At 36.1% G+C, this 25,924-nt stretch overlaps 1 protein-coding gene across 14 annotated transcripts in view; it reads right to left on the bottom strand.

The window, feature by feature from the left end:
• HDAC9 (histone deacetylase 9) overlaps window positions 1-25,924 on the bottom strand; it is a 944,501-nt gene that overhangs the window by 494,183 nt on the left and 424,394 nt on the right. Inside the window, exon 2 of one of the 14 annotated variants that reach the window (XM_045495027.1) lies at window positions 17,606-17,708. The exons of the other annotated variants lie outside the window; for them this stretch is intronic. Coding sequence (XP_045350983.1) covers window positions 17,606-17,624 — 19 coding nt within the window. The 5' untranslated portion in view covers window positions 17,625-17,708. The remainder of the gene's footprint in view (window positions 1-17,605; window positions 17,709-25,924) is intronic. 14 annotated transcript variants of the gene reach the window in all.

The raw sequence follows: 25,924 nt of genomic DNA, 5'->3' as shown, positions 1-25,924 counted from the left end.
TAAACACACTCTTCAACTAGTGTTCACCATATCAGTAAATACCACAAAAACCCACCCAATTATTCAGGCCCAACAGCTCAAGCGTTGTCCTTGAGGCTTTTGTTTTTCTTCATCCGAGATCAAATCTAATGAATCCTGTCAACCCTATTTCAAAATAGCTTTCAAATGTGATCACTTCTACCTACCTTCACTACTGTCACCTAAATCCAAGCCACCATCAGCCCTGACTTCCACTGTGACTGCCTCTGATTATTCCACTTCGATTTTTACTTCTAACAATCATACAGCAGCAAGGATGGTTTTAAAGCATAAATAAGATAATGTTACTACCATGCTTAAAACCATACAGGGTAAAATCCAAAGATCTTACTATGGCCTTCAGGATTCTCTGGATCTGATGTCTAGATGCCCTTCTGGTCTCATTTCTCATTGATCTTCTCTCGGTCCAAGTCTCCAAACCCATTTTCTGTTCCTGGAATGTACTAAGCAAGCCCAGGGTTTTTATATGTGTTATTCCCATGCCCAGAATGCTTTTCCTTCAGATATTTCTGTTGCTTGTGAATGAAACCAGAATATGTTATCCCCAAGTATGACTCTGTGATATAAAAATTATTTTAAGCTCAAGGCAATTAAGAAGCAACAAATGCAGGAAAAGCTCTCTCAACCCTCCCCCTTTTCTGAATAAAGGCAGCATATAAATTGTCCTTTTGCTGGAAACACTCTTATTAGCCCAGAGAAAGCACAAGAGGAATCTGCAAACAAATCTTTCTCCCTTAGTTTTCTCCCATGTATTTACTTTCCCACAGTTTTCCACCCTTGGGAGCCTAAAACTACTATTGCTACTCCTAACATTTTTCTAAAAAAATTACTGTTCTTTATTGAATAACCGTCCTCATTCATTGTTGAAGATACTATATAATCTGCAGTTCTAGGTCACCACTTTGAATTACTCTTTGTAAATGCTTCTCCCTTATGCCTTATACCGTATGCATTAATAATTTTTTCTCTTGTAAATCTGTCTCTTTGAATCCCAGATGAAAAGTGAAAATGGGTAGAAGTAAAGTTTTGCCTCCCTTATACTTAGTACTTTCTTCTTCTATGTCCTGCTCAAAATCATCTCTTAAGATACATTTATTTTTTATGGTTTATTTGTTTATATTCCATCTTCTCCACTGGAGTATAGATCCCATGAAAGCAGGAAATTTCGATTTTTTTTTTTTTTTTTTTTTTTTTTTTGGTTCACCGAGACTATAGTCAGTACCTACAATAGTATCTGGCATTTAGTAGTGGCTCAAAGTATATTTTGTTGAAGAATACGTGAATAGCAAAATAGATAAAGGCATGAATGAATCGGTCTGAAAGCTATGCCACAAGAATACAGAGAGACAAAACATTTGAGTCTGAATGGGTTGGGTTTAGGACAAGTTTCTTAGAGCAAGTGATGCTTTAGCTTGGTCTTGAGAAGAAGAGAAAAGCCAAAAGGTAAGAAAAGCAATCCAAGTTGAGAAAAGGGGTTGGTGGGTCAATGCTCAGAGAGTGAAGCAACAAGATTTGTTCAGGAAACTGGGCAGGTAAGCAGAGCTGGGGCAGAAGTCCTCAGCCATTGTATGCAAAGTACATCATGCAAAGTCACCATTCACATGCCCAACAGAAAATCTTTCACGTGGTTCTCAAATGGAGATGCATGTCCCTCTACTTATGGTGTATCAGAATCTCATAAAGTAAGAGGGTTGTGAAACTGGGAAGGAAACCTAGGGAGAATAAACGCTTAGATAAGTAGGCAGGATTTGCCAAAAAATAGCTTTAAAAGGAGAGTGTTTATGGGGCACTTGGGTGGTTCAGTTGTTTAAGCATCTGACTTCAGCTCAGGTTATGATCTCACAACTTGTGAATTCAAGACCCACTTCGGGCTCTGTGCTGACAGCTCAGAGCCTGAAGCCTGCTTCAGATTCTGTGTCCCCCTCTCTCTTTACCCCTCCCCTGCTCATGCTCTGTCTCTCTGTCCTTCAAAAATAAATAAACATTAAAAAAAATCTTAAAAGGAGGGTGTTTATGTGTATATGCTCCTACACACCTAAGGATTGTTAATACTATCTTGGATGTGATGGGGGCATTTTGAACCAAGAATTACCATAGTCAGAGGATTTTCTCAGTTTTATAAATATTACTTGAAAATGTGATACCTATGTATTATATGACATAAATACACCATGAGTTCATTTCATCAGCCTTCTATTATTCAGTTTGTAAGTTGCTTCTGGTTTTTGCTGTCACAAATAACAGAGTAATCAACATACTACTTTATTAATTTTTGAGCATATTACTCCCTTAGGATAAATTTCTAGAACCAGATTTACTGTTAAGGGCTATAAATATTTTAAAGCTCTGATATATACTGCCAAAAGATCTTCCAGAAAGAATATAGTTACATGTTTTCCCAACAGTTTATCAGTGCCTTTTTGTCACACAGTTATTAATACCAAGTATTCTTTTAAATTTCAAATTTAATATATTTAAGTAGTACATCATGATGCTATTTTGCATTTTCTTGATTTTTAATAATACTGATCATTGTTCCATGTGTTTACTATCACTGGTACATCTCTCCTTTTAAATCGTCTGCACACATCCTTTGGAAAGACAAATCTTAGGAGTTTCCTGTATTGCACAAATATTGCTAACATTTAACAGTATTCAGCTGTTACTACAAACATTTATTAACCTAAGTGTACTACGGGCCAGAAAATGTTCTAAATATTTTAGATGTATATCAGTTCATTTAATCCTCATAACAGTCATATGAAGGTGGTTTTATTAATGTATTTATTTACAGATGAAGACACTGAGGTATGGAGAAATTAGTAGCTTGATCAAGTTACACAGTTATTAAAAGACAGAGGTAAGGTTTGCCTCAGACAGATTCTTAACTTTTTTTGGAGGAGAATATCTGAAGGGAAAATGAATTTAATTTTGTACATGTTGACTTTCACAAGCCTATGGAATATTAGCTTAGTGGTTCTCAACAGCGGATAATACTGGTCCCCGGGAGAACTTTGCCCATTTTCTGTAGACATTCTTGGATCATCACAACTGGGGAGGGGTGCTACTCGCCTCTAGTGGGTACAGGCTGGAGATGCTGCTAAACATCCTGTAAGGCTGAGGGCAGCCCCCTACAACAGAGCATTGGCCAGCCCAAACTGTCAACAGCACTGACGCTGGGAAACCTCCATCGACGTGGCTATATTTAATATGGAGTTTGGAATTGAGAAAAATGGCCTAGGTCAGAGAGAAAGATTTGATACAAACAATATAGAGGCACACTGTAAAAGGATTACATTTCTATGTGATCATATGCTGCTATATGCTTCTCTGCTCACTAGCAGCTTGTATCAAATTTATTATTAAGCTTTCAGAATTAAATTGACTATAAAGGCTGAACATTTAACTACATATAATTCATTTATAGAGCACCCTGTTTTTCAGTAATTGTACAGAGAAATTAGGATTCCTGTTCTTGTTCCAAAAACAATGATGCAAAACAAAATCCCATATAATTATTATGTTTGTGACCAAAATGCTTGCAAGCAAATGGGGTCATTGCTGAGTAACACAAAGTGGAATATTTTAGACAAATTAGGCAATTCCAGTAATAGGAAACACGAAATTAAAGAAAGAATATATTAGAATTACAAGAACATTGTAAACAGACAGACAATTAAGGCACACTTTGAAACATTAGCTAGTGAGCCATGTGGTAAAAGGACTATTGCCATGTCTATCGACATGTCTATTGACATGGCAAGGCATACTTGATGGTTCAAAGAGTTTCCTCAGGAACTTAAGTGCTACTTTCACTATTTGGAATTTTGGCTGGCATGCCAAGTTGCCAAGGTCACGTTCTGCTGGCAAGCAGCAAAGTAAAAGGTACTGGTCCATGCACATTAGCAAGGGGCACGGTGCCAACTGGAGGGCACGGTAAAGGCCAGTTGCTTCCAGAATTTAAAAAAAAAAAAGTGTTATAACTACTTGTATTTTAAAGCAGTATTTCACAAAAATCAGGGCCCTTGAATGTTTGAAACATTTTACGGTTATTTCCAGCTAGAAAAATGAAACAACCATGACTATAGATACCAGGTATTTTAGTGGGGAGGAGTGTGTGCTCTGGAGTCAGATACCTGGATTCAAACCATGACTCTGCCACTTACTAGCTATATGATCTTAAAAATTTTTTAACATTTATTCATTTTTGAGAGACACAGGGAGACAGAGCATGAATGGGGGCAGGGCAGAGAGAGAGGGAGACACAGAATCCAAAGCAGGCTCCAGGCTCTGAGTTTTCAGCACAGAGCCCGACAAGGGGCTCGAACTCACAAACCGTGAGATCATGACATGAGCCGAAGTCGAACACTTAACCAACTGAGCCACCCAGGTGCCCCAACTAGTTGTATGATCTTAGGCATATTATTTAACTGCTTTATGACTCAGTTTCTTTATCTCTAAAATGGTATCTATCTCCCCAGGTCCTTGCAAGAATCATATTAGTTAATACCTATAAAATCCTTACTAAATGCTCACTAATCCTGAGTATTTTAATATAATTTTTGTCTTAGTCTGCCTGGACAGCAGTAACAAAATACCACAAACTGGGGGACTTAAACAACAAACGTATGTTTCTCATAGTTTTGGAGACTGAGAAGTCCAAGATGAAGGTGCTACCCTGTGGGAAGAGCCCTCTTCCTGATTTGTAGATAGCTGTTTTCTTGTTTGATCCTCCCAGTGTGGAGGGAGAAGGAGAGGGAGTGCTCTCTGGTCTCTTCTTATAAGGGCACTAATCCCTTTATAAGGATCCACCCTTATGATCTCATCTAAACCTAATTACTCTTAATAAAATCACCTTGGAGGTTAGGCCTTCCACATATGAATCCGGGGGCGGGGGGAGGGGAGCAAAATTATGTTATGCAGTCCATAAGAATTTCAAAACAAAACAAGACAAATATCGTGTGGTTAAATGTTCTTTTCCTAAAGATAACAGTCTTAAATCACAAAGAATCTCTCCTAGAGTTATATGTTCATCATTCATGAAAATTCCCTATTCTTCCAAGGATGTTAATGCCTACTCTGAACTTCTGTTATCATAATTCACTTTGCTTAATATAGTACTGACATAATCTTGAAATACTATGTAAAGATTTCATGCCATTTAACTCCTCATATGCATATACCTTGATTCTTTTTTTTTTTTTAAGATTTTGTTTTTTTTTAAATTTATCTATTTATTTTGAGAGGGAAAGAGAGAAAACAGGAGCATGGGAGGGACAGAGAGAAAGGGAAAGACAGATCCCAAGTAGGCTCTGCACTATCATTGTGGAGTCTGACACTGGGCTCAAACTCACAAACTGGGAGATCTTGACCTGAGCCAAAGTCAAGAGTCAGATACTTGACCAACTGAGCCACCCAGGCACCCTGCATATACCCTGATTCCTCACAAGAATTTTTTATAGTATGTTTTGGACTGTTTTGAAATGAGGACTTTTTTCAATATGAGAACATGCCAAGTTCTTGTGTGCCTCCAAGCCTTAGTTAAGCAAGGTGTCCAATACATCATTAGTAGTCAATGAATATTTGTTAAATAAAAGAACAGAAAGATTTAATAAGGTTCTGTTGATTTGATGATGACATTATATATGAGAAACAAGGCTCTACCTTTACAATTTTTTCTTATACCTTGTATTCTTCCCATTCACTTTACTTTCTTCCCTTTTATTTATTTTTTGTTTGTTTGTTTGTGTTTTTATATTGGCCTGTAGTAAATTGGACTCTTTTGGTGTACAGGTCTATTAATTTTAGCAAAGGTATAGATAATATGACTATACTCACAATCAGGATACAAAACAGATCCATCACCCCAAAAAGTCCCTTATGCTACACTTACCCCAACCACTGGCAACCACTAATCTGTTCTCTGTCACTGTAAGTTTTATTTATAATATTAAAAATTTTTTTTCACTGTTTGTTTGGAATAATTTCAAATTTGCAGAAATGTTGTCAAGATAATATATCAAGTTCAGCCTTCACTCCACTTCCTCTAATGTTACCATCATACATAACCTTAGGACATTTGCCAAAACTAAGAAATTAAAACATTGATACAATACTAGGAGCTAAACTACACATTTTGCTTGGATTTCATCAGTTTCCCCTCTGCATCCTATTCACTAATCCAAGATCCAGTCCAGGGCGCCACGTTGCATGGAGTGGCTGCATCTCATTGATCTTCTCTGACATGTGGTGGTTTCCAGTCTTTCCTGGAGTTTCATAACCTTCACACTTTTTAAAGATTACTGCTCAAGTATTCTGCAGAATTTTCCTCAGTTTCAGTTTGTCTGATGTTTTTGCATTATTAGACTGAGGATATGAATTCTGGGGGAACATAAAAAGGTGAAATGCCTTTCGCCTCACATCCACATAAGTACAGTAGATCTCCACACATATCACTGGTGATGTTCACTTTGATCCCTTGGTTAAGGAGGTTTCTGCCAGGTTTCTCCACTGTAACATTACTATTTCCCCTTTCTATACTCCATTCATTGAGTCATTCATGGAGTCACTAATTTAGTATTGTTATTAGGACTGCACTACTGCAAACAACCCTATCTTATGAAAGGAGCTTTTCATTTACTCCTCAGCATAAACATGAGACAAGTATTATCATCCTGATTTTATAAAGGAATTGAGGCTCACAGGAGTTAAATACTGCTTAAATAGTAAGAGGTTAGAAGTAAAATCAAGTCCATGAAGATCTGATTCCCAAACACTTGCTCTCTTCTTACCAGGCTACTCTTTCATCTACCCCCAAACACATATAAATGAAAAGTGAAGCAATAAATTCCTGTCACTGTTTCTAAGTATGCAACTCACATATTTCACTTTTCTACTTTAACATACCAACATATTGGAACTAGTGTGTATATTTCATAAATGTGGCTGAGCTGTGTGAGAATTAGCAAACTGATAGACAGGACCTGTCATTAGTGGGGATACCAGACAACATAGTTAAACATCACCAAGTCTGGGAAGAAGGGGCCCAAATGGAAAGTGATATCCCACAGGAGGATGAAAGCAAATGCATGACCAGAAAAGAAATTCAGAAGGTGAATGCCAGAGAAGTGTACAGAAATTAATGGCAGAGAATTGTCAGGGGAAAAATACTGTAGCTCTCCTCTCCCATACAATCAAGGCTATAGGGAAATGAATGGCCTACAGCAAAATAACTCCATGATAACTTGCAGAGCACAGCACAGAGCAGGGATCATTCCAGTCATTAAGAACAATGTACCGCCTGAGACCTATGGAGGCCTGGAGGTGTCATCCATCAACTGAGGCCTTAAGAAAGATGCTGGTCTACCTCTTTACCCAAAAGTTGAAACTGAGATGCTCAATTTCAGGATTTGGGCGTTTCCAAGAGTTGTAAAGTCTGTGAGCACCTAATGGTTAAAAACTCTATTATTCACATTTCCCTGGTTCTTAACTACCCCCCACCACGTAATTTTTAGGTCAGATTGGATTGGACTTGTTTTCCCTCTATATGCAAAGTCCAGTGGTTTTCCTCATTTAAGGGAATTCCCAGGGCCTTACAGTATTATGGCTACTTCTGGCTTTAACTTCCTGTCTCCACTAAATTACTGTTTTCTGCTCGCATTTTTCACTTTTATCCATGCCCTGGCACTGATCCTGTTGTTAACATAAATAAAAAAATTATCCTTTTGATCCCTATAAAAATAAACCCACTCATTTGTGGCCTTTCTGTGGTAATTTGATTTTATTGTTGAGTTGGGGAGAAGAGTGTAGCATAAACACTGTAAAATACAAATATGTGACACATCTATTTTTTAAGTTCTTTGGTTTCATCCTCTCATTACTTTTCCATACCTTCTCTCCCCTGTTCCACCTCTTTTTATTCAGTTCCACTCCTGTAGGAACAACAACAACAACCAGATTTCTTCCATTTTCCTGGCACAGGGAGTTGGCTCTCTCCTACACTAGTCCAAAAATTCACCCCTCAATTTCTTCCACTTTTTTCAGTTAGAAGATGAGAAAGCAGGAGGGGAAAGCATGGAGACAGGCTTTATTCAGGTTACACTTAAAATGTTAGTTTTACAATTATTCCTGTTGATGACATTTGTGTAGCAGAGTGAAAGTATGTTTTGTCCCATATGACCCAGATAATTCAGTGAGGGTTAGGAGAATGTGGAAATATGGTAGCAATAATGATATTCTATTAAACGAATTTCCAGGAGAAGCTGAAGAAGTGTGTACACAGGTATACTCACAATATTTCATGCCAGCATTTATTTCATAAGTCACGTTTTTTTAACTTTGAAAGCTTCTACAGAGACTAGTAACTATATGATTAACTTCATTGATACCTTCACCAGTACATTCTCATGAACTTATGAAGGCTTATGTAGGATTTTCATTGAGGACTATTAAGTTAATTATCTCCCATTTTCTTAAAATTCAAACATATGTTTTATTAGCACAATAATATCTTGGATATCAGAATGCTAATCGAATGAATCATTCAGGCTGGTTTAAATTTCTGTGTAGGTAAAGGTCAAACACCAACTGTAATATATTAGCTATTTTAAATGAGAAACCTTTCTTAAATATACACATAATTCTCAAGTTCTTAAACAGAATATATTGATATAACCATATGTTTCTTCAGTGACTGTGGGTCATCCTGAAAGTTAAATATTTTATTACCTTTTGTACATATAACACCATCCTTTTGAAGAATATATCATTGTTCCCCAAACCTAAATGGTCCTTTCTTAGTGTGAGTTCTCTTAAACTAGGCAAAATTTTACTGCTAGTGGTTTATTTGAGAAAGGATTCTATAAAACACCAACAGCAGAGCAGGGAATGAGACAGTAAAGGAAGGCAGCCAAGAAAAAGCAAATTACAACGATGGACAACTGGAGCTTCATCCCTCTGGGGAACTCTGGTTGCCAGCGTACAACACATTCTTTAGACTTAACCAAGGGGTAAGGAAGCTGAGATATTTACACATCTACTCCTGTCAGTCATTGGTTGTAGGATACTTCCTGGTCGCATTAATTCTCTGGCACTTCTGACCTGTCATGCACCTGTAGTAGGCATTTGGTATAGGCTTGAGCCACCAAAGAAAGCTCTCAGGCAAAGACAGAACTGTGCTGGCAAGAGCCAGTCCATCAACAAGCCCTGAGAGATATGGGTGGGGGGTCTACACTTTCTGCTACAAGCTCGGAATACAAATTGGAGTTCCTTTGTTTACCATTTCTAGTTCTGTCTGCCTCATGGTGGTTGATCATCTCATAGATTGTTTCTTGCCTGCTGGTAGGCTTCCCTCATAATTTCTTATGTTTTGTTTTCTAGCTCTGTGTATCTAGAATGTACATTTCAAAGGCTATTATAATTGGTTATGAAAGAGAAGTAAATCTTTTTTGCTTAAGGCCCTTACAAACTATCCCCAGAGAAACATTTTCAGACTGAAAATAAAACTTGGGTTGTTTCAAAGACATTTCTGATACTTCCTTTGTGCTGGAATTTGTTACCAATAAAATGAGATTGCTGAAAAGCTGAGTTCTGGATGGAGAAGCTATTACCAAAGAAATGACTGTACGTAGATATGAATTCATCAGTGAAAGAGATCACAAATGTCCAGCACGAAGTTTAATCTTATGACACCCTCATTAAAATTACAGATGTGGATCAGGTCTATGACCATAATGAGGGGCTTCAGTAGACTGTTTTAGGAAATTTGTTGAGAGTGTTCCAGTATTATCTTAAAATATCTCATGGCACAGACAGTAATAATAAGAACATCAACAGGAATACAGTAATAATTTGGGATGATATAAAAGCCATATATGACTTCTGAATAAAAGTGATGGTCTGACCAAATACATTTATTGCTCATGCTTTCAGAAATACCATAAGATGGCAGTAAAATAATTAAAATTCATAAGCCTACAATTAAAAAGCTAATGGAACAGGAGACAAAACTGAGCAAGAGAGTTCAATGAAATTTTAAAGAGAAAAAGTGAAATGAACAGTGATAAACACCGTGTTGAATGGAGACAGTGCCACGTGAAGTAACTACAGTGAGCAAGTATCCATTTGCCTCAGGCCGCAGAATCCCCCAGAGATTCAGAACTTGCAAGCACAGGCAGTAAGGAAGGTGAGTGGCCAGGTGCAGGATAAAAAGCAAAGGGGCTGCTTTAAGGTCTGATTACAAAGCATTTAAAATGTCATGTCCTCTCCCCAGTAGCCAAGAGATTTCTCTTCCCCTCTAGGTCTCTCTCACCCTCTACACATACTGCACCTGTTATGACTACAAGCGGAGAGATTTATTCCTTGGATAAACTGAACTGATACAGGGCCCCGGTCCTAGCAGAAAACCTGAGATGCATGAAGAGCTGAAAAGTGGCAGGCTGACTGAGTGCACGTCTGCATAGCCTACTCGCCAATCTACTTGCTGAGCTCTGACAGCCAAGTGTATTCCCTTCAAATAGAAGCCTGGAAGATTCCTCTCTGGAGACACTGAACAACTCATGAGAAAAAATCTAAAGACACTGCTGTGCAAGGATTCTCCCTAAACACAAGCACACAAATACACATACACCCAAAGGACTGCTAACTACTCAAACTTCCCACACAGGAAGCCATCCAGTCCACAGTCACCACACAAATAATGAGCTTCCATTGAGTAAATGCTCACTTTTAAACATGAAAGCTTCCAACATTCAGTAGATCAAACAAAGGGAAAAAAATGTGAAAGGGGTAGGGAACAAAGAAAAAGCATTAAGTGCAGGTAGAAGAACAGAAATTTGATTAACTATAATTAATATTCTCTAATAAAGCTACCTAGTACATTAAAATAAGAACAGTTTTCTTTGATAAAGGAATGCTCTCAAAAAGTGAAGAACTTTTGAAGCACTATAAAAAATGAGTCTCCAAATTGAAAGACTCTGCAGAAATACCCAGCAAAATGAATAAAAGAAGACTAACGCATATAAATGTGAAATTTTAGAACAGAGATAAAGAGAAGATTCTAAAAAGCTTCCAAAGGAGATGAGGAAGCCACATATAAAGGAAAGAGCATCAGATTGAGACTGGAATTCACAATGATTTCTAACTGGTGCTCTTGGCTTGGCCACACAAATCTATTAACAACAAGGAGACAAACATGACATTTTCAGACAGGTAAAAACTCAGTAAATATAAGCTACCATAAAATGTTCTTCAGAAAATGAAAGCAAAAGAAAAACCAATGAAGAAGCCATAAGGATCTAAGAGAAAGGAGATCACCCAAGAAAACAGCAAAGGAAAAGATGCAGGATCAGTACCACCAGAGAGCAACCAGTTCATGGTAGAATGGGTTGGAAACTCCAGGAAATGTTGCAGGTTTGGACATATTAAAAAAAAAAATAAATTTATTTACTCTGAGAGAGACAGAGAGGGAGAGAGAGAGGGAGGGAGAGAAAGAGAGAGAGAGAGAGAGAGAGAGAGAAAACGCATGCAAGCATGAGTGAGGGGAGGGGCAGAGAGAGGGAGAGAGAGAGAATCCCAAGCAGGCTTTGCACTATTGGTGCAAAGTCTGATGAGGGCCTTAAACCCATGAACCGTGAGATCATGACCTGAGCTGAAATCAGGAGTCAGAGGTTCAAACGACTGAGCCTGGTGACCCTGGTGTCCCTGGTCAATGTTCTTTATAAACACATGGCAGAAATATTTAAGCATAGAAAATCAGATAAATGGGGGGGGGGGGGTAAACTTATAATTAACTTCAAGAAAATGGCAGCATTGAATAAGAGGCATGGTTGATTCAGGAGTAACATTTGACTAGTCATGTAAATGCTAGTTGATTTTATTTAATATTATGATACAACCATTGGGGTGGGTGGGAAGAAATGTATATGTACATTATATATACATGTGTGTATGTGTGTGTGCATTTGTACATTTGCACGTGGCATGGGTACACCATGGGTGGATATATATATAAATGGATATTAGGAAGAAATTCCTCATCTCCCCACACAAGGCAACAATACATACATGTCGTATATGACTATGTTATTTCAAAGTATTAATGTAAAAGAGCAGAAAAAAGCAACAACTGCTAAAAGTAGTTGCCTCTGTACACTGGAAAAACAAACTGGAGAAAGACACAGCAGGGCACTGCTATTTTCATTATAAAAGTTTTCACTTTTTAAACTGAATGCATGCTTTATTTTTATTTCTAAAAAACTATACAGAATTAATATATATAACATTTTAATAATTTTAGTTGTTAAGTCACAGAGAACCCAAAATTCAAGTCAGTGTTTAAGGCCTAGAGAGTCCTCATTATAGTTAACATCAAAGCTGAGAGAGAGGAGGGATAAAATAGATGTTTATGATATTCCATAAAAATTGTATTTAATAAGGGTACAAATTAATTTTCAAAACTGGTATATTTTAGTAAATAAGTAGGCCACCTTTTCCCCCATCCTTCTATTCTGAAGTAATCAAATATTTTGTTCCAGTTAGAAATATGTTTAAGAGAGTTCTTCATCTATTGTAGACAACAGTTTTCCTGGATATAGTAGCTGAAATGTGATAGCTCAATTTGAGAGTATTTTAATTCGTTAAATATAAAACGTAATAGCAAACAAATGCTGTGAACAACAAAAAGTCCATTTTACAATATTCTCTTTCAGAATCATCATTTTGACGCAACATAAAGAGTCCATTTTTTATCACGCATCAACCTTTTAAACATTTCCTTTATTTGTGTATTGAAATTGAGTTCACTATAACTCAGCACAGTTGTGGTTCTGAGAAGTTAAAGGCATTGAGTTTTGCTTACATAGGCACATATGGACAGAATTACATTTTTATAGTTGATGAATCAAAAAGAATAGTATGAAAATAATGGAGAATTTTTTCCCTCCCTATTTCCTTATTTATAAGAAATTCATCAAATTATCTATTGAAGACTGTCAAAAACTAACATATACATGATGAATTAACTTCAGAGCTGTTTGACTTTTTTTCTTCAATCACAGAAAAAGGTGATTTTCTTTTAAGTTTTTTAAATTCTTTTAAGAGTCTATTTCTTATTTGGTTAATTACATGCACATCAGAGAAAAGAATTTAGAGATATTAAGTTATCAATTAACAATTTCTCCAGTTTATGTCGTGATTTAAACTCTTACTTTCTCAACTAAAATAGCAATATGAGTGCAACAAAAGTCCTTAATAGAGCACATTTATATGTTATTTATAGTTTGCTAGTCTATATACCTCAATAAACTGAAGACCAGTAAAGAACCCTATTATTCCTGGGTTTACTGAACACTAATAAAAATTTAAAATAATAATAATAATGATCAGAAAAAGTAAGAATAGTGGTGTAACTATATTATGAACTGGGGGAAGAAGAGGAAAATTATTCTCATTACCAGGCAATAAGTCAATAGACTGTGTTTAATAAATGAATATACCAAATAACTTTTTTATTTTTTAGAAGGTGATAGTTTTTTAATGTTTTGTTTTGTTTGTTTGTTTGTTTGTTTTAGAGAGAGAGTACCAGGAGGGGAGAGGAGCAGAGGGAGAGAGAGAAAATCCTAAGCAGTCTTCAAGGCTCAGCACGAAGCCTGACATGGGGCTTGATCTCACAACCATGAGATCACAAACTGAGCTGAAATCAAGAGTCAAATGCTCAACTGACTGAGCCACCCAGGCGCCCCTCAAGTATCTATTTAAAGATATAGACCTTTAAGTAACCATCCAACTCTTGATTTCAGCTCAGGTCATGATCTCACAGTTAGTGAGATTCAGTCCCAACTGGTTCTGTGCTGACAAGAGGAAGCCTCCTTGGGATTCTCTCTCTCCCTCTCAATCTGCCCTTCCCCTGCTCTTGTGCTCTCCCCTCCCCCAAGATAAATACATAAACAGTAAAAAAATGAGGACACAGATGTTGTTTCTATAAGCATAAAAGGCAGAAACTATTAAAATTGGTTAATATGGGCAGGACTGGGAATAAGGTGAAATGGGATAAAGAAAGGTCTCTTTTTCATTGTAAGCCTTTCCATACTGATTGATGTAATTTTTTAAAACTATATATCTGTATTTAAACTTCCAACACTTTACAAGAACATGCATTTTTATGCACATGCATTTTATCTTATACACACACATATATATTTTATATACATATATACACATATACAATTAAATACCTGATTTTTTTTTAAACATGAAATACATCGTCACAAGTTTGTAACACTAGGGGAAACCCCTCAGAAAGCTGAGTGGACCCAGATGGTGAGTTTACAATGCATGACCAATACCCTATTTCTGAACTTTTAATAAAATAAAAAGTTAATGAATGTAAAGTAAGAAACCTCATACCCTTTTAGAGACTTCTCGGCAAGAGTTTCTTTTTTTGTTTTGTTTCTAGAATATTTTGCATTAGTTGAAAAAATTCCCTGCCATCTCACTAAACGTATAAATCATTTATTGGAGCCACACAGCAGAAGTGGCTTTCAGCAAGGGTATCATTTTTTGTTCAGCACTAGTATGTAAAACATTGTTTGTGTTCTGAAGCAGTCATGTGGCTACCTTCACATGAGTGAGTCTCCCTCAATTTTGGGAGCAGCTTCCACAGGATGTTACCAATATTATTTTCAGAAAGAATATATATTATTTTTTAATTGTGCCATCCTTAAAGCACTAAATGTCTATTTTATAAAAAGTAATTTGAATATAAATCAGATAAAATTTGAGAAGCTTCCAATGATGCCTTTAACTTGACAGAAAAGGAACTGATAATTGTGTGCATTTTATGTAATTTATGCTTGTGCTCATTATGTAGTTTATTTCAAACGTAGGCTTATTTTTTGTTTTTTTTTTTCTTTTGTTTTTATAGTTAAGAAGAAGTGCATTCATATATTATTGAGAAAAGAGACTTGGGCTAGTTGAATTCACCAGTTTTTAAAATCCTTACCTTGCTTCCATTAGTTTGGTATGGTACATGATTTGCCATGACATCCATCCTTTTAATATGAGTTACAAAGTCCAGTATTTGAATGTGACAATATTTACTTATAGATTTATACTACCTACAACATTTCATCTAATTTATGTGCAAATTACTTTCTGAATCTGTTTTGGCATCTATGTTGGAAATCTACAGGGACATTAACATGTTATTGAGTCAAATAAGGAAAAAGGCTTTACACCCAAACATTTGGGATCCAAGAGACTCACAGAAGGACAAAGACATCAAGCAAGAAATAATATAAGTACCCTAGGAAAACTCTGATGACTGAAATAGCCACTTCACCTCAGGTTTTTTACTTATGTGTTTCCTTTGGCAATATATATCATTCCAAATATACGTGCTCTAGACTGGGCAGGAAATTGTTCAAGGTGAAGGGAAGAGCAGTGAAGAAGAACAATTGCCTTCTCATGCTTCATATTCTGACAGATGATAAACTATATTCCATACCAAATCCCCATTCTCATTGGTTCCTATCTTCTTGTGTATCTACCAGTGCCATAAAAAGTATTGTTATTAATATTATTACTGCAAACTGTTTATAATTTGGAAACATTATACCACTTTTAGAAGTGACTTCCTAGAACAAAACCAAAAAGAATGCTCCAAGTATATAATCAGGAGTTTGTTAAGTCAATTTTAATGCTTATGAGAGACTATGGGACAGTAAGTTAAGGGGCAAAGAAGAATAAACATTAGTCTTATCGATTATATCTCAGAATTATGAGTAAGGGACCAGAAAATCCATTCAGTCTGAAGATCCAAAAAAGAATTTATTCCACTTCCTTTGCTTATAAATATATTGGTTTACATTAATAATCTTCTTATTTGCACTTATGTATAAGATGCTACATTAATATGTTACACTATACTTCTTACACCAGTGTTTATCGTTTCTATTTATCAGCTCTAAAACTAATAAGCATTTATACTGAAAAATAAATTAATTAATTTTGACTGAAAATTATTTTAGAAAACAACTCATAGAAACTATATTCTGTATAGTAGACAGTTTGCATAAAATATTAGAATGTATTATAATAGCCTTTAAAATTAAAATTATTTTTTATCATCTACATAGAGACATATAAGGTAAACATTCCAAAAAGTTCAGAATTCAAAAACTAAAATCATATTAACATTTTTCATCATTTAAATTCCACATGAATATTTTAAACAGGAAACTCATAGATTTCTATTTTAATAAAAGATTTTTATTTTAATTTGATTGAACATTTTCCTTAAAACTTATTTACCAAAACTAACTACTGCTTGGTGTAAAATATATCAGACTTTTTATCCTAATTAAAACTCTCAGAATGACTTTTGTATTTTGAACCCTAATTTAGAGAAAACCAACAGAGATTTTTTTTTTCAATATTATCACAAACGTGACACCTTCCTCATTGAGCCACAAGATTTCTTTCAATAACTTTTAAATCTAATCTTGTGATATTACCCAGAGATCCCCAACAATTTTCTCAATGCTTCAAAATTCTTTTTCAACAACATGAATTTACTTCATTAGACATAAGCCCATAAAGGTGAAGGGGGAGGCAAAATGGAAAGAAAGATGGCAAAATGTAGATCAATTCAGCTTTAAAATTCTGCAAAAGCCCTGCAAGTTCCACTCTTTAACAATTTTTTTTTTCCAAAAATTAGTAAAGGTTATAGTTTCAAAGAGTAAAAGAAAATATCGGAACCACTACCGCTCTCTGATCCTTTCTCCTAATGTTCCTCTCTTTTTTGTAACTATAGTCCTAGAAACGGCCAGACGGAACCACAGGAAAATGATCTTTCACTATCACATCCATGTGAATCTGTACATTTAACCTCAATAATTCTTTAACCCACAATTCTTCTAAAAGTTCACCTTTTTCTCTACTAAATTGGTGACTTTTATTGTTATAATCTCTAGAATGTAGAACATTGCTCTACATTCTGGCTTACCTTTCTTTCAAAGAAATTTTCACCCAATTTCTTATTGACTAGACAGAACATTTTTTAAAGCTCCACCTAAGACCCCATTGCCTTTGAATTAGTTACTATCCTACATGCTCCTGACCTACCCCATGTATCCTTTCCTCTCAGGCTGTACTTCAGGATACTGTTAAGATAGAGTTGAGCGTTTTCTTTTTAAGTTATGTAGGCTATCCTAAGTCACAGATCCTTTGTACTACAAATAGAACTGATGTAGTTAATTGAAGGCTTCCTGCTGCTGTACGTAGTCAGTTACTGAGGTAGCTTGGAATTTCAGTGAGTTCTTATAACATGGAGCCCAAAGGCAACTTTAATTCCTCTGATACCCTTATGAGATTAACTTTGATAATATGTTTGGTGACACATTGACAAGAATTGGCTTTTCCTACCTTTTACAACTATTGTATTACAACTACCAGAGTCTGAGTCTTCAGCTGTAGGTACAGAGTAGTAATAAAGATGTGTCACAGTTGAAATACCTGTTTCAAATTTTCCACTGCTCACAAAATACCACCTTTTAAAACATTTTAGTACCTTTATACGTGATGGCCATTGAGCTCTAGTAGTTTATTTTGCCGTGTTCACAGCATGCTTCTTTTGGTGTGGGAGTGGTCAGTGGGAGGGTTTAGGCATCACTCTAGGGGAAAGATGATTCAGGTACAAGAATTCTCAAACAGTAACTTAAAAACAATGCTATATAATTCCAACAAAATATCATAATCCAAAGTTCATATAATGATGAATTAAAACTTTGTGTACCTTTCCTATGAAGGTGGCAGGTTTCCTGAGGAAACGTTCTTTGTGCACTCCTCAAATAGTAGCTAAAACCATGAGCTTCAACTGGTCTAGAACAACTGCTGGGTGACACACAAAGACACAAAATAGAGTAACTACAGGACATCGCGTCTCAGGTAGCAAGGCACCCTGGACTGCTCGAGAGGCAGCACTGGCAGTTAGTACTTAAAGCCGGGTGAACCAGAAATCATATGCGGCAAGGGAAAGACACCTGTGGGAAAACAGTCCAAGAGATGGAGACAAGGCCAAAGAACCCAAACGCCAGACAATGGGCATCCTACTCTGCTCTCCAAGGCCAGACTTAGCTTAAAGAAATGGCAGTCCTATATTCAAAGAGCAATCCCATACACTACGTAATACCCAGATGGATTATTTTTGTAAAGACTGCAAATGAATGATAGGATTACAGGTGTCGGGAGAGAAGTAGACTTATTTTCTAAACACTTAAACTCAGCAATCTTAAAGATTTCTCTTCTGTGATTACCAAAGTGATTAAGAAATTTCAAGAAGGGAAAGAATAGAAGCATCAAAGCCTTTTGTACTTTGTCACTTTAAAATGTCTATCCAGATGACATTTTTCTATCAGTTATTTGTTTTAAATCACCAGTATTACTTGTTATATACTGTTACATCTGGCCCCTGTCTAAGTCGTTCCATGTGTCAGCACATTTGCTCTGAAATTAAATTTATCAAATAATTAGTTATTTTTGTCCTGTGAGAACAGTTGAGGAAGCACACTATAACATGCAAACCTATGAGGCTTTACTGATTCAGGCTGATTATTTAGTCTTTTCTAGCTTATAATGAATGTCATACTAAAAACTTAAATGTATCACTATTATTAAATCTTGAAATGATTTTGGAGTCTCCTAAGATCTCTTAGTGTATTAAAAGTATTACATTACATTTAGAAAAACAACTTTCCTTCTCTCTATATATACTTTTCTATATTTCATATCATATATATATGAAATGCCAAGTTTTATTACAAACTCCTACCCAAAATCTTTTAGACAAACTCTCCATGTACATTTTGAACCAGGTGTTGAGATAATAACATTTCATTTAGCAATGTTATAATTCATATCTATTCATTACAATTCACTCCCTAAATCTCTCTCTCTCTCAATCTCTGAAGAGACATGGAGAGACAGAGAGAGAGTATACAGACAGGCCTTTCTTAATCTTCCTCCTCCTCCAAGCTTGAGCTTTATTTTCATATGCATTAATACTTTTCATAAAAGAATGTCATGCCATTAGCTTTAGATTTAAATATCTTGAAGTCACAACGTATAATACGCTGCTATCCCGAATCTGACCTTCGTACAAGTTGTGTCCTTGCCTTAACTTAGACTAACTACTAAGAATAACAGAAAGTGAGCTCCTCTCAACTGTAGGTCTGATAGCAGGCTCTATCCAAAGTAGATAAGTGGCTGAGGTAATTTCAGTTCCCTTAAATAAGAAAAGGCAATAGCCTACATCTGAAATTTACAACTGACTAGTAATTCTGAATTTAAAATCCCTGCAAAACTTGGGGTTTTCTTCAAGTATAAGAAATAGTTAACTTTCAGTTCTCAAAGCAATACAGCAGTTAATTACATATGGATCATCCTTCTCATATTCACTATATATGTAAATATATGTATACATGTAGATGTATGTGTGTTGTGTGTGTACGCCAAGGCCCAATTTCCACATATCTCTCATATTTGATTACTCTGAAAATAGCCAGCCCAGCCAGATGCTGGTTTCCATTGGACTCTTTTTGCCTCTATGCTTTCACTGCTTAAGGTTTTTCACTCTCTTCCTTCCTTCCCTCATTCAATAAAAATTGGTCAATGTTACCCACCAGGATCCCCTGTACATCTGTCAGTCCAGATGGGTAGCATGACAAGCAGTGGGAATAATACACACATACACGTGCGTGCGCGCGCGCGCACACACACACACACACACACACATACACAGACTTCAAGTTCTATGAGAGCAAGTGTACAAGACTTTGTTTTGTGCCCTCATCTATCTTAGGCACCTAGACAATGCCTGGTACATAAATGGCACTCAAAAAATACTTGTCAAACAAATGAAGAGTGGCATTGTTATCTACCCAGTCATGAATGCTAGAAACAGAAGAGTCATTCTAGATCCCTCCCCCACCCCTTATTTTTGCATTAATTTCTGATTTCTCCATTTCCGGTCCTTATAGTTCCCTCTCATTATCCTCTCACTATTTCTGCCCAGGTGCTTACAGTTAAGAGTTAACGGACTGTATAATAGTTACACAACCCATTTTAAGTAGTATCCCATCCTTGACACCACAACCAAAGCTACATTTCTAAGAAGTATTTCTGATCATCAGCTCTACTGCTTGAAATCCTTCAGAGGTTCATAACCACCATCTTCTCATGGAACTAAAGGGCCTTAATCATCTGTCTCCTGCTTATTCTACATCTTCATCTCCTACCACAGCCACATTATAGATCAAGCCCTCCAACTATCCTCCAACACACAGAACTTCCCTTCAGTGATCTCCTTTGCAAGGCCTCTCAGGCCTTCCCAATCTCGCATTCCCTGGCTTTGGCACCTATTGAACTCTGTTTACTGTGCCATTTTCCTAAACTCTAGACAGTGTGCTCTGAAGCAAGACATGACAACATCCACTTTGGAATAAATTCAGTGGGCATCCATTGACGCTTCTTGATTTAAGCTGTCGAGCCTCTATAAGCTCAGTTTCCTCACTCTTTTTCCCACCACCTACAAAGAGGGTTCTAAAGAGGAACAAATGAAATATCATTCATTGAAAGTTCATAGCACTTGATACTCACGGGATATTACTTTGTAAGACACAATCTTGACCCCACTTCAATTGCTGCCCCTAGAAAGTCTAAAATGATGGAGCAAGAAATAAGACAGACCCATTTTGTATGTTTGTTTGTTTGTTTGTAACCTGCCTGTTTCTCATTTCACTATTAGCAAATGAGCTCTATGATGTATCTGAATGAAAGCTAAGATACTATGTCCTAACCAGTTTCAGGTCTGGGAAGAATGTGACTAGGAATAAATGATCAATCCTCAGCATCAAGAGAAGAAATGAAAATGTGGCCAGATTGCTGGGAGTGTGCTCTGAGTATACTGTTAGAAGATTCTGGCTCCTCAGAGTCTGACAGCCTGGACCCTCACCCCCAGAGTCCTCCACATTCATATAACTCTAATAAAATTTCTATCCCTATATCTAAAGATGTATTTACTAATCAGACACTTGATGATTTAAAATCTTTCGGTGTGTGGCTCTTACTTCTGAATGGCCCTAAGAGTTTTTTGTGCTTGGAAGAGACGACTTAGCCATTCACAGAGAGGCAATCTCTCTATAAATGAACAGATTTCCACACGTGGGCTGTAATATATGCATAACACATTTCTCTCGGTGTTAATTTTGGTCTAACATCCTCCTGATGGTCTTGATTACCTTGGAGACTTACATCCTGTGTTCATATATACGTAGTTGTTAGTCACTTTTACTAAGCTGTCTCACCACCATTTCTCAAGAATGATAATAGAAGACATAATATTTCAATAACTCATTTTTCCTTTCAACAAATGTTTATTCAACTTCCTCTTTCAAGGCACTTAGCTAAGACTTAGTTAAATTTAAATTCCATGTAAAATAGACAAATTCTGTGAAGGTCCAGCTAACTTTGTAGAAAAAATAACTGGAACCATTTGAGAAAACCTATCAAAAAGTTTTATTAATTAAAGGTCTACCTTTTAATTTATAAGTAAAAAAGTTAAGTATCTTAATAAAGATTCGCTTTAACTGATTTTATTATCCTTTTTCTAAAAATTGTAAATCCTAGACCGTTGTTTACGATCAGTCATATTATTTATATGGCACCGATGCCAACACGATGCCAATACTGTGTGTATCAACGGTATCCAGAGAAAGCAATAACACATGATTAAACATGGTGAGACAGTGTGGCAATAAATGCCTTTCAGAATAGCACATTACCAGGAAAACCAATAGCAATAATTTTTAAAATTGGAGTTATTAGAGGCTTTATCCACTTTGCTTATTTTATTCATGGTGTGCTAATCAAATACATGTATAGCTGGGCACTGATTCCATGTAAACAATCTATGTTGTGACAAATCTCAAGGCATCTGGTTAAGTCAGATATCTCCCTTTGGGAATTAAAATGAAACTAGAAGTGTTTGCTCTTAAAATCTGTACCCTAGTAGATAGCATCCAACACAGAATCAAACATCCCATCTAATTTTTCCAATGCCATGTTTCCAAAAGGAAATTACATTAAATTCCTCCATTCAAAATGCAAAAAGCAAGACATCCAAGAATGAGATTTCCAGCAGAATGTAATTTTGAAGACATGATTTTTTTTTCCATTACTGGAGATATCAAACATTTTAAAAGCCTGTTCTTTCATAATTGGATTCCAGATCATTATTTTTTTGGCCAAAAAGAAAGGTTTTCTGCATTCTTAAAATAATTAGGCAGGATTTCAAATCAAATTATCCAATTTCAAAGCTCTATTTTTCTCTCTAAAATGCCTGTTAGGGAAGGACTGCTGATGACTAAGCTCTGTGTCATTCTCATGGCTTTATTAGGAGAATGTTCTAAGTCCTTCACTTTCTATGTAATCAGAACTATAATTTCTTCAGGTTATTTTAAGACCCAGCTATGGCTAAAGCAGGAAACTCAATTTTATTCTGAGCTCTAGACATGTCGACACAGCAGAGCAGGGCTCCAGCTCTCTGGGCTATCTTCTTTCATAAACCTTCTTGCTTGGTGTCAGACCAAGCCTCTAGGCTAGTTGTACTCCACTCTCTGGGTATCAAGTAACTCTTTCCAAGACACTGAGGGTAGTAGGACTGTTATTTTGGAAAATTTGTGTTGACATATCATCACTCTACAAATGAAGAGCTTACTTGTCCAGAAAGTACTACGGACTCTTCCTAACATCAATTTGAAAACCATATTCAACAGAAGGACAGTTGAGAAAACCAGGTGCCAGAAACATTTGATAAAAAGCAGAACAGAAAGCTCTAACTACACATGTCTACTTAGTTCATCATATTCCCTCAGAATTTTATAACTTAATTAACCAACTCTATTTAAGCAGACTGGTTGCCTCTAATTATGCTAAAAAAATTTCTGTGTTGCAAAGTGATATTAATAGTGAATGACATTTCTGCAAGTAACAGGTAACCCACTTCTATAATTATGAGTGCTATCTAAGGTAAAGAAGGAAGAATAGGACAGTATAATAAACTGTAAATAAAAATTATCTGTAAGAGACAGTCTTCAGAATGAAAATAAAAAATGCATCGTTACTTTAGTATTTTGATCTATGCAAAAAAGCTCTCAGAAATGTATACTCAATCTTATTACTGAAACAAATGTATGAATACTTTCAATTTTAAGTTAACACACTGACATCAAAATGCTTTTTTTTTTAATTTATACTGTAGCCCTAACCATTTCTATTTGTTATTTTTCATTCTAGCTTTTTTATCTTTAGATTAAAATATTCTTATTTACTACTTTTCTATTGCTCCTACAACAACAACATGACAACATCATCATAGATCTATTGAGTTTACCATCCTCATGTATATAATTACATATTGGGGATGTTTTCCCACTCAATATATAATCCATTCTTCCATGTTAATATATTTAGACATTACTTATTAATCGTACTGACTATATAGCATTTCAGAGTATGGATTATGGCAATTGATTTTTATATTGTCCAATACCTACACTACCTTCAACTTTTTATCACTATAAATAATGCTGCAAATAAATAAATAAACAAATAAACAAATAAATAAATATCTTAGTACACAAATGCTTGTACATTTGCTTAAGCATTTTGCTTTGCATTTACAAGGAATTATTGGACTGCAGCATATGTACAGTTTAAATTTTGATAGTACTACAATTTGTGATTTTCCAAAATTTCACCAGCTTGCTTTTCCACTAGTACATGATGGTGCCCCTTCCTTCCAGCCTTAATTAACACTGTGTACTAGAAGTCTTTTTATTTTCACTAATGTAATGGATGAAAAAATAGCACCTCACTGATGTTTTAATGACTGAGAATGATCATGTACTCATTTATTTATTAGCTATTTTTGGTTCTTTCTCTTTGAATGTGTTCTTCATACCTTTGACCATCTTTCTATTGAGTTACTGGTATTGTATTTGCACTTTACAGATATTAACCTTTTGAATGTTTGATACATGGTAACTCTTTTCCATCTGTTTGTCATTTAGTGAAAAATAATGGCATCATTTGTCATGTAACTTGTTTCTGACTTAGAATGCCAAGTCAAACATTACTCTTGTTTAAACTCTCTCTAGATAGGATTACACTGACAGAGATCTTTCCTAGAATGAGTTGTGATGACCTCACTCATAAGCTCATTAATATAAATAGAAATAGTTCTCCCAAGGCATAATATCTAAACTATAGTTTCTGCTAGCATCTTTTTCATTTTGGTCTGTGAAGGAGGGCCTTATAAAACCAAGCTTTAGGTTTATTCTACAAAAAGAATTTCTCAGTCACTTAAGAGAAATGTGTATAAAATTAATAAACAAAGCACTGGGCTTTTGGATGTAAAGATTCATTCTCCATAATAAAATAGCTTTACTGGGCAGGAGATACATCCCATAAACTCATATATCTATTTTAATTCATATGGGAATAAGCATTTCAGATGGCCGAAGCTTCTCTCTTAAAGTATATTTTAAATGTCATTTTACTGTTTTAAGGGACTCTTTTCAAAATTGATTAGATATAGCCCTGCTTTTAAAGATGCCCACAATATGGAGAACACAGGTCCATCACTGGGCCTATCAGCCACTGCTTTGTGACTTGGTGGTTCCCTTAGGGCTTGTTATGCACAATGGTTGGCCCTTATGAAATTAGGCTGCTCTTTTGGTTTTAGTTCTAGCTCTACTTTTCTAATATATGTTTGTGAGTGGGTTCTTTTTGCTTGCTGTTGTGCACTGTGGCTGTGGGTGGGCTTAGCTGTGGTACCCTCCCTGTACCTTTAATGTGTGCCTTCTGATCTCAGGTTTGAGAACCCAAATAGCCAAATTTGGTATCATGCTTAAAAATGATCACTTACATTTCTGGGGTTACACGTTTCTTTGAGAATTAGACAAAGAATGGCCAGTACCCTAAGAAAAATGCACACGTACACAAATACATTAGTGTGTGGACAATTTCATAGGATTCAGGAGTACCTAAAGCCCAGTGATGGATAAATGAGCCTCTCCTGGTACTTTTTGGTTCATTTAAGCTCCTGATTTTGGTTCCTACTGAAAAGGTTTCTGAATAAGTGAATCATTAATAGAAGTCAGTATAGTTAGAAAAGACTAATCCCAAGAAAGTCAACCACAGTGGGAGACAGTAAACCAGTAGATGAGTGATTATGTGAATACAAATAATGCCCTTTAAACATTTTTTAATGTTTATTTATTTATTTTTGAGATACAGAGACAGCACGAGCAGGGGAGGAGCACAGAGAGAGGGAGACACAGAATCTGAAACAGGCTCCAAGCTCTGAGCTGTGAGCCCAGAACCCGACGCGGGGCTCAAACTCACAAACCGTGAGATCATGACCTGAGCCGAACCTGGATGTTCAAACGAATGAGCCACCCAGGCATCCCAAATAATGCCCTTTTAAATGCCCAATTAAAACACATAAAGCGGGTCGCCTGGGTGGCTCAGTCGGTTAAGCGTCCAACTTTGGCTCAGGTCACGATCTCACGGTCCGTGAGTTCGAGCCCCGCGTCGGGCTCTGGGCTGATGGCTCAGAGCCTGGAGCCTGCTTCCGATTCTGTGTCTCCCTCTCTTTCTGACCCTCCCTCGTTCATGCTCTGTCTCTCTCTGTCTCAAAAATAAATAAACTTAAAAAAAATTAAAAAAAAACATATAAAGCATGTGATTATTTGTCAATGGTGAAATTTTCTCATGTTATTTCAAAAGGGAAAACAATGAAAAATATGTGCGCATACTATATAACACT

This window comes from Leopardus geoffroyi, chromosome A2 (assembly GCF_018350155.1).
Source record: "Leopardus geoffroyi isolate Oge1 chromosome A2, O.geoffroyi_Oge1_pat1.0, whole genome shotgun sequence".
In the NCBI taxonomy this organism is placed as follows: Eukaryota; Metazoa; Chordata; class Mammalia; order Carnivora; family Felidae; genus Leopardus; species Leopardus geoffroyi.
The sequence above is the reverse complement of the archived record's forward strand: the minus strand, read 5'-3'. Positions and strand labels throughout refer to the sequence as shown.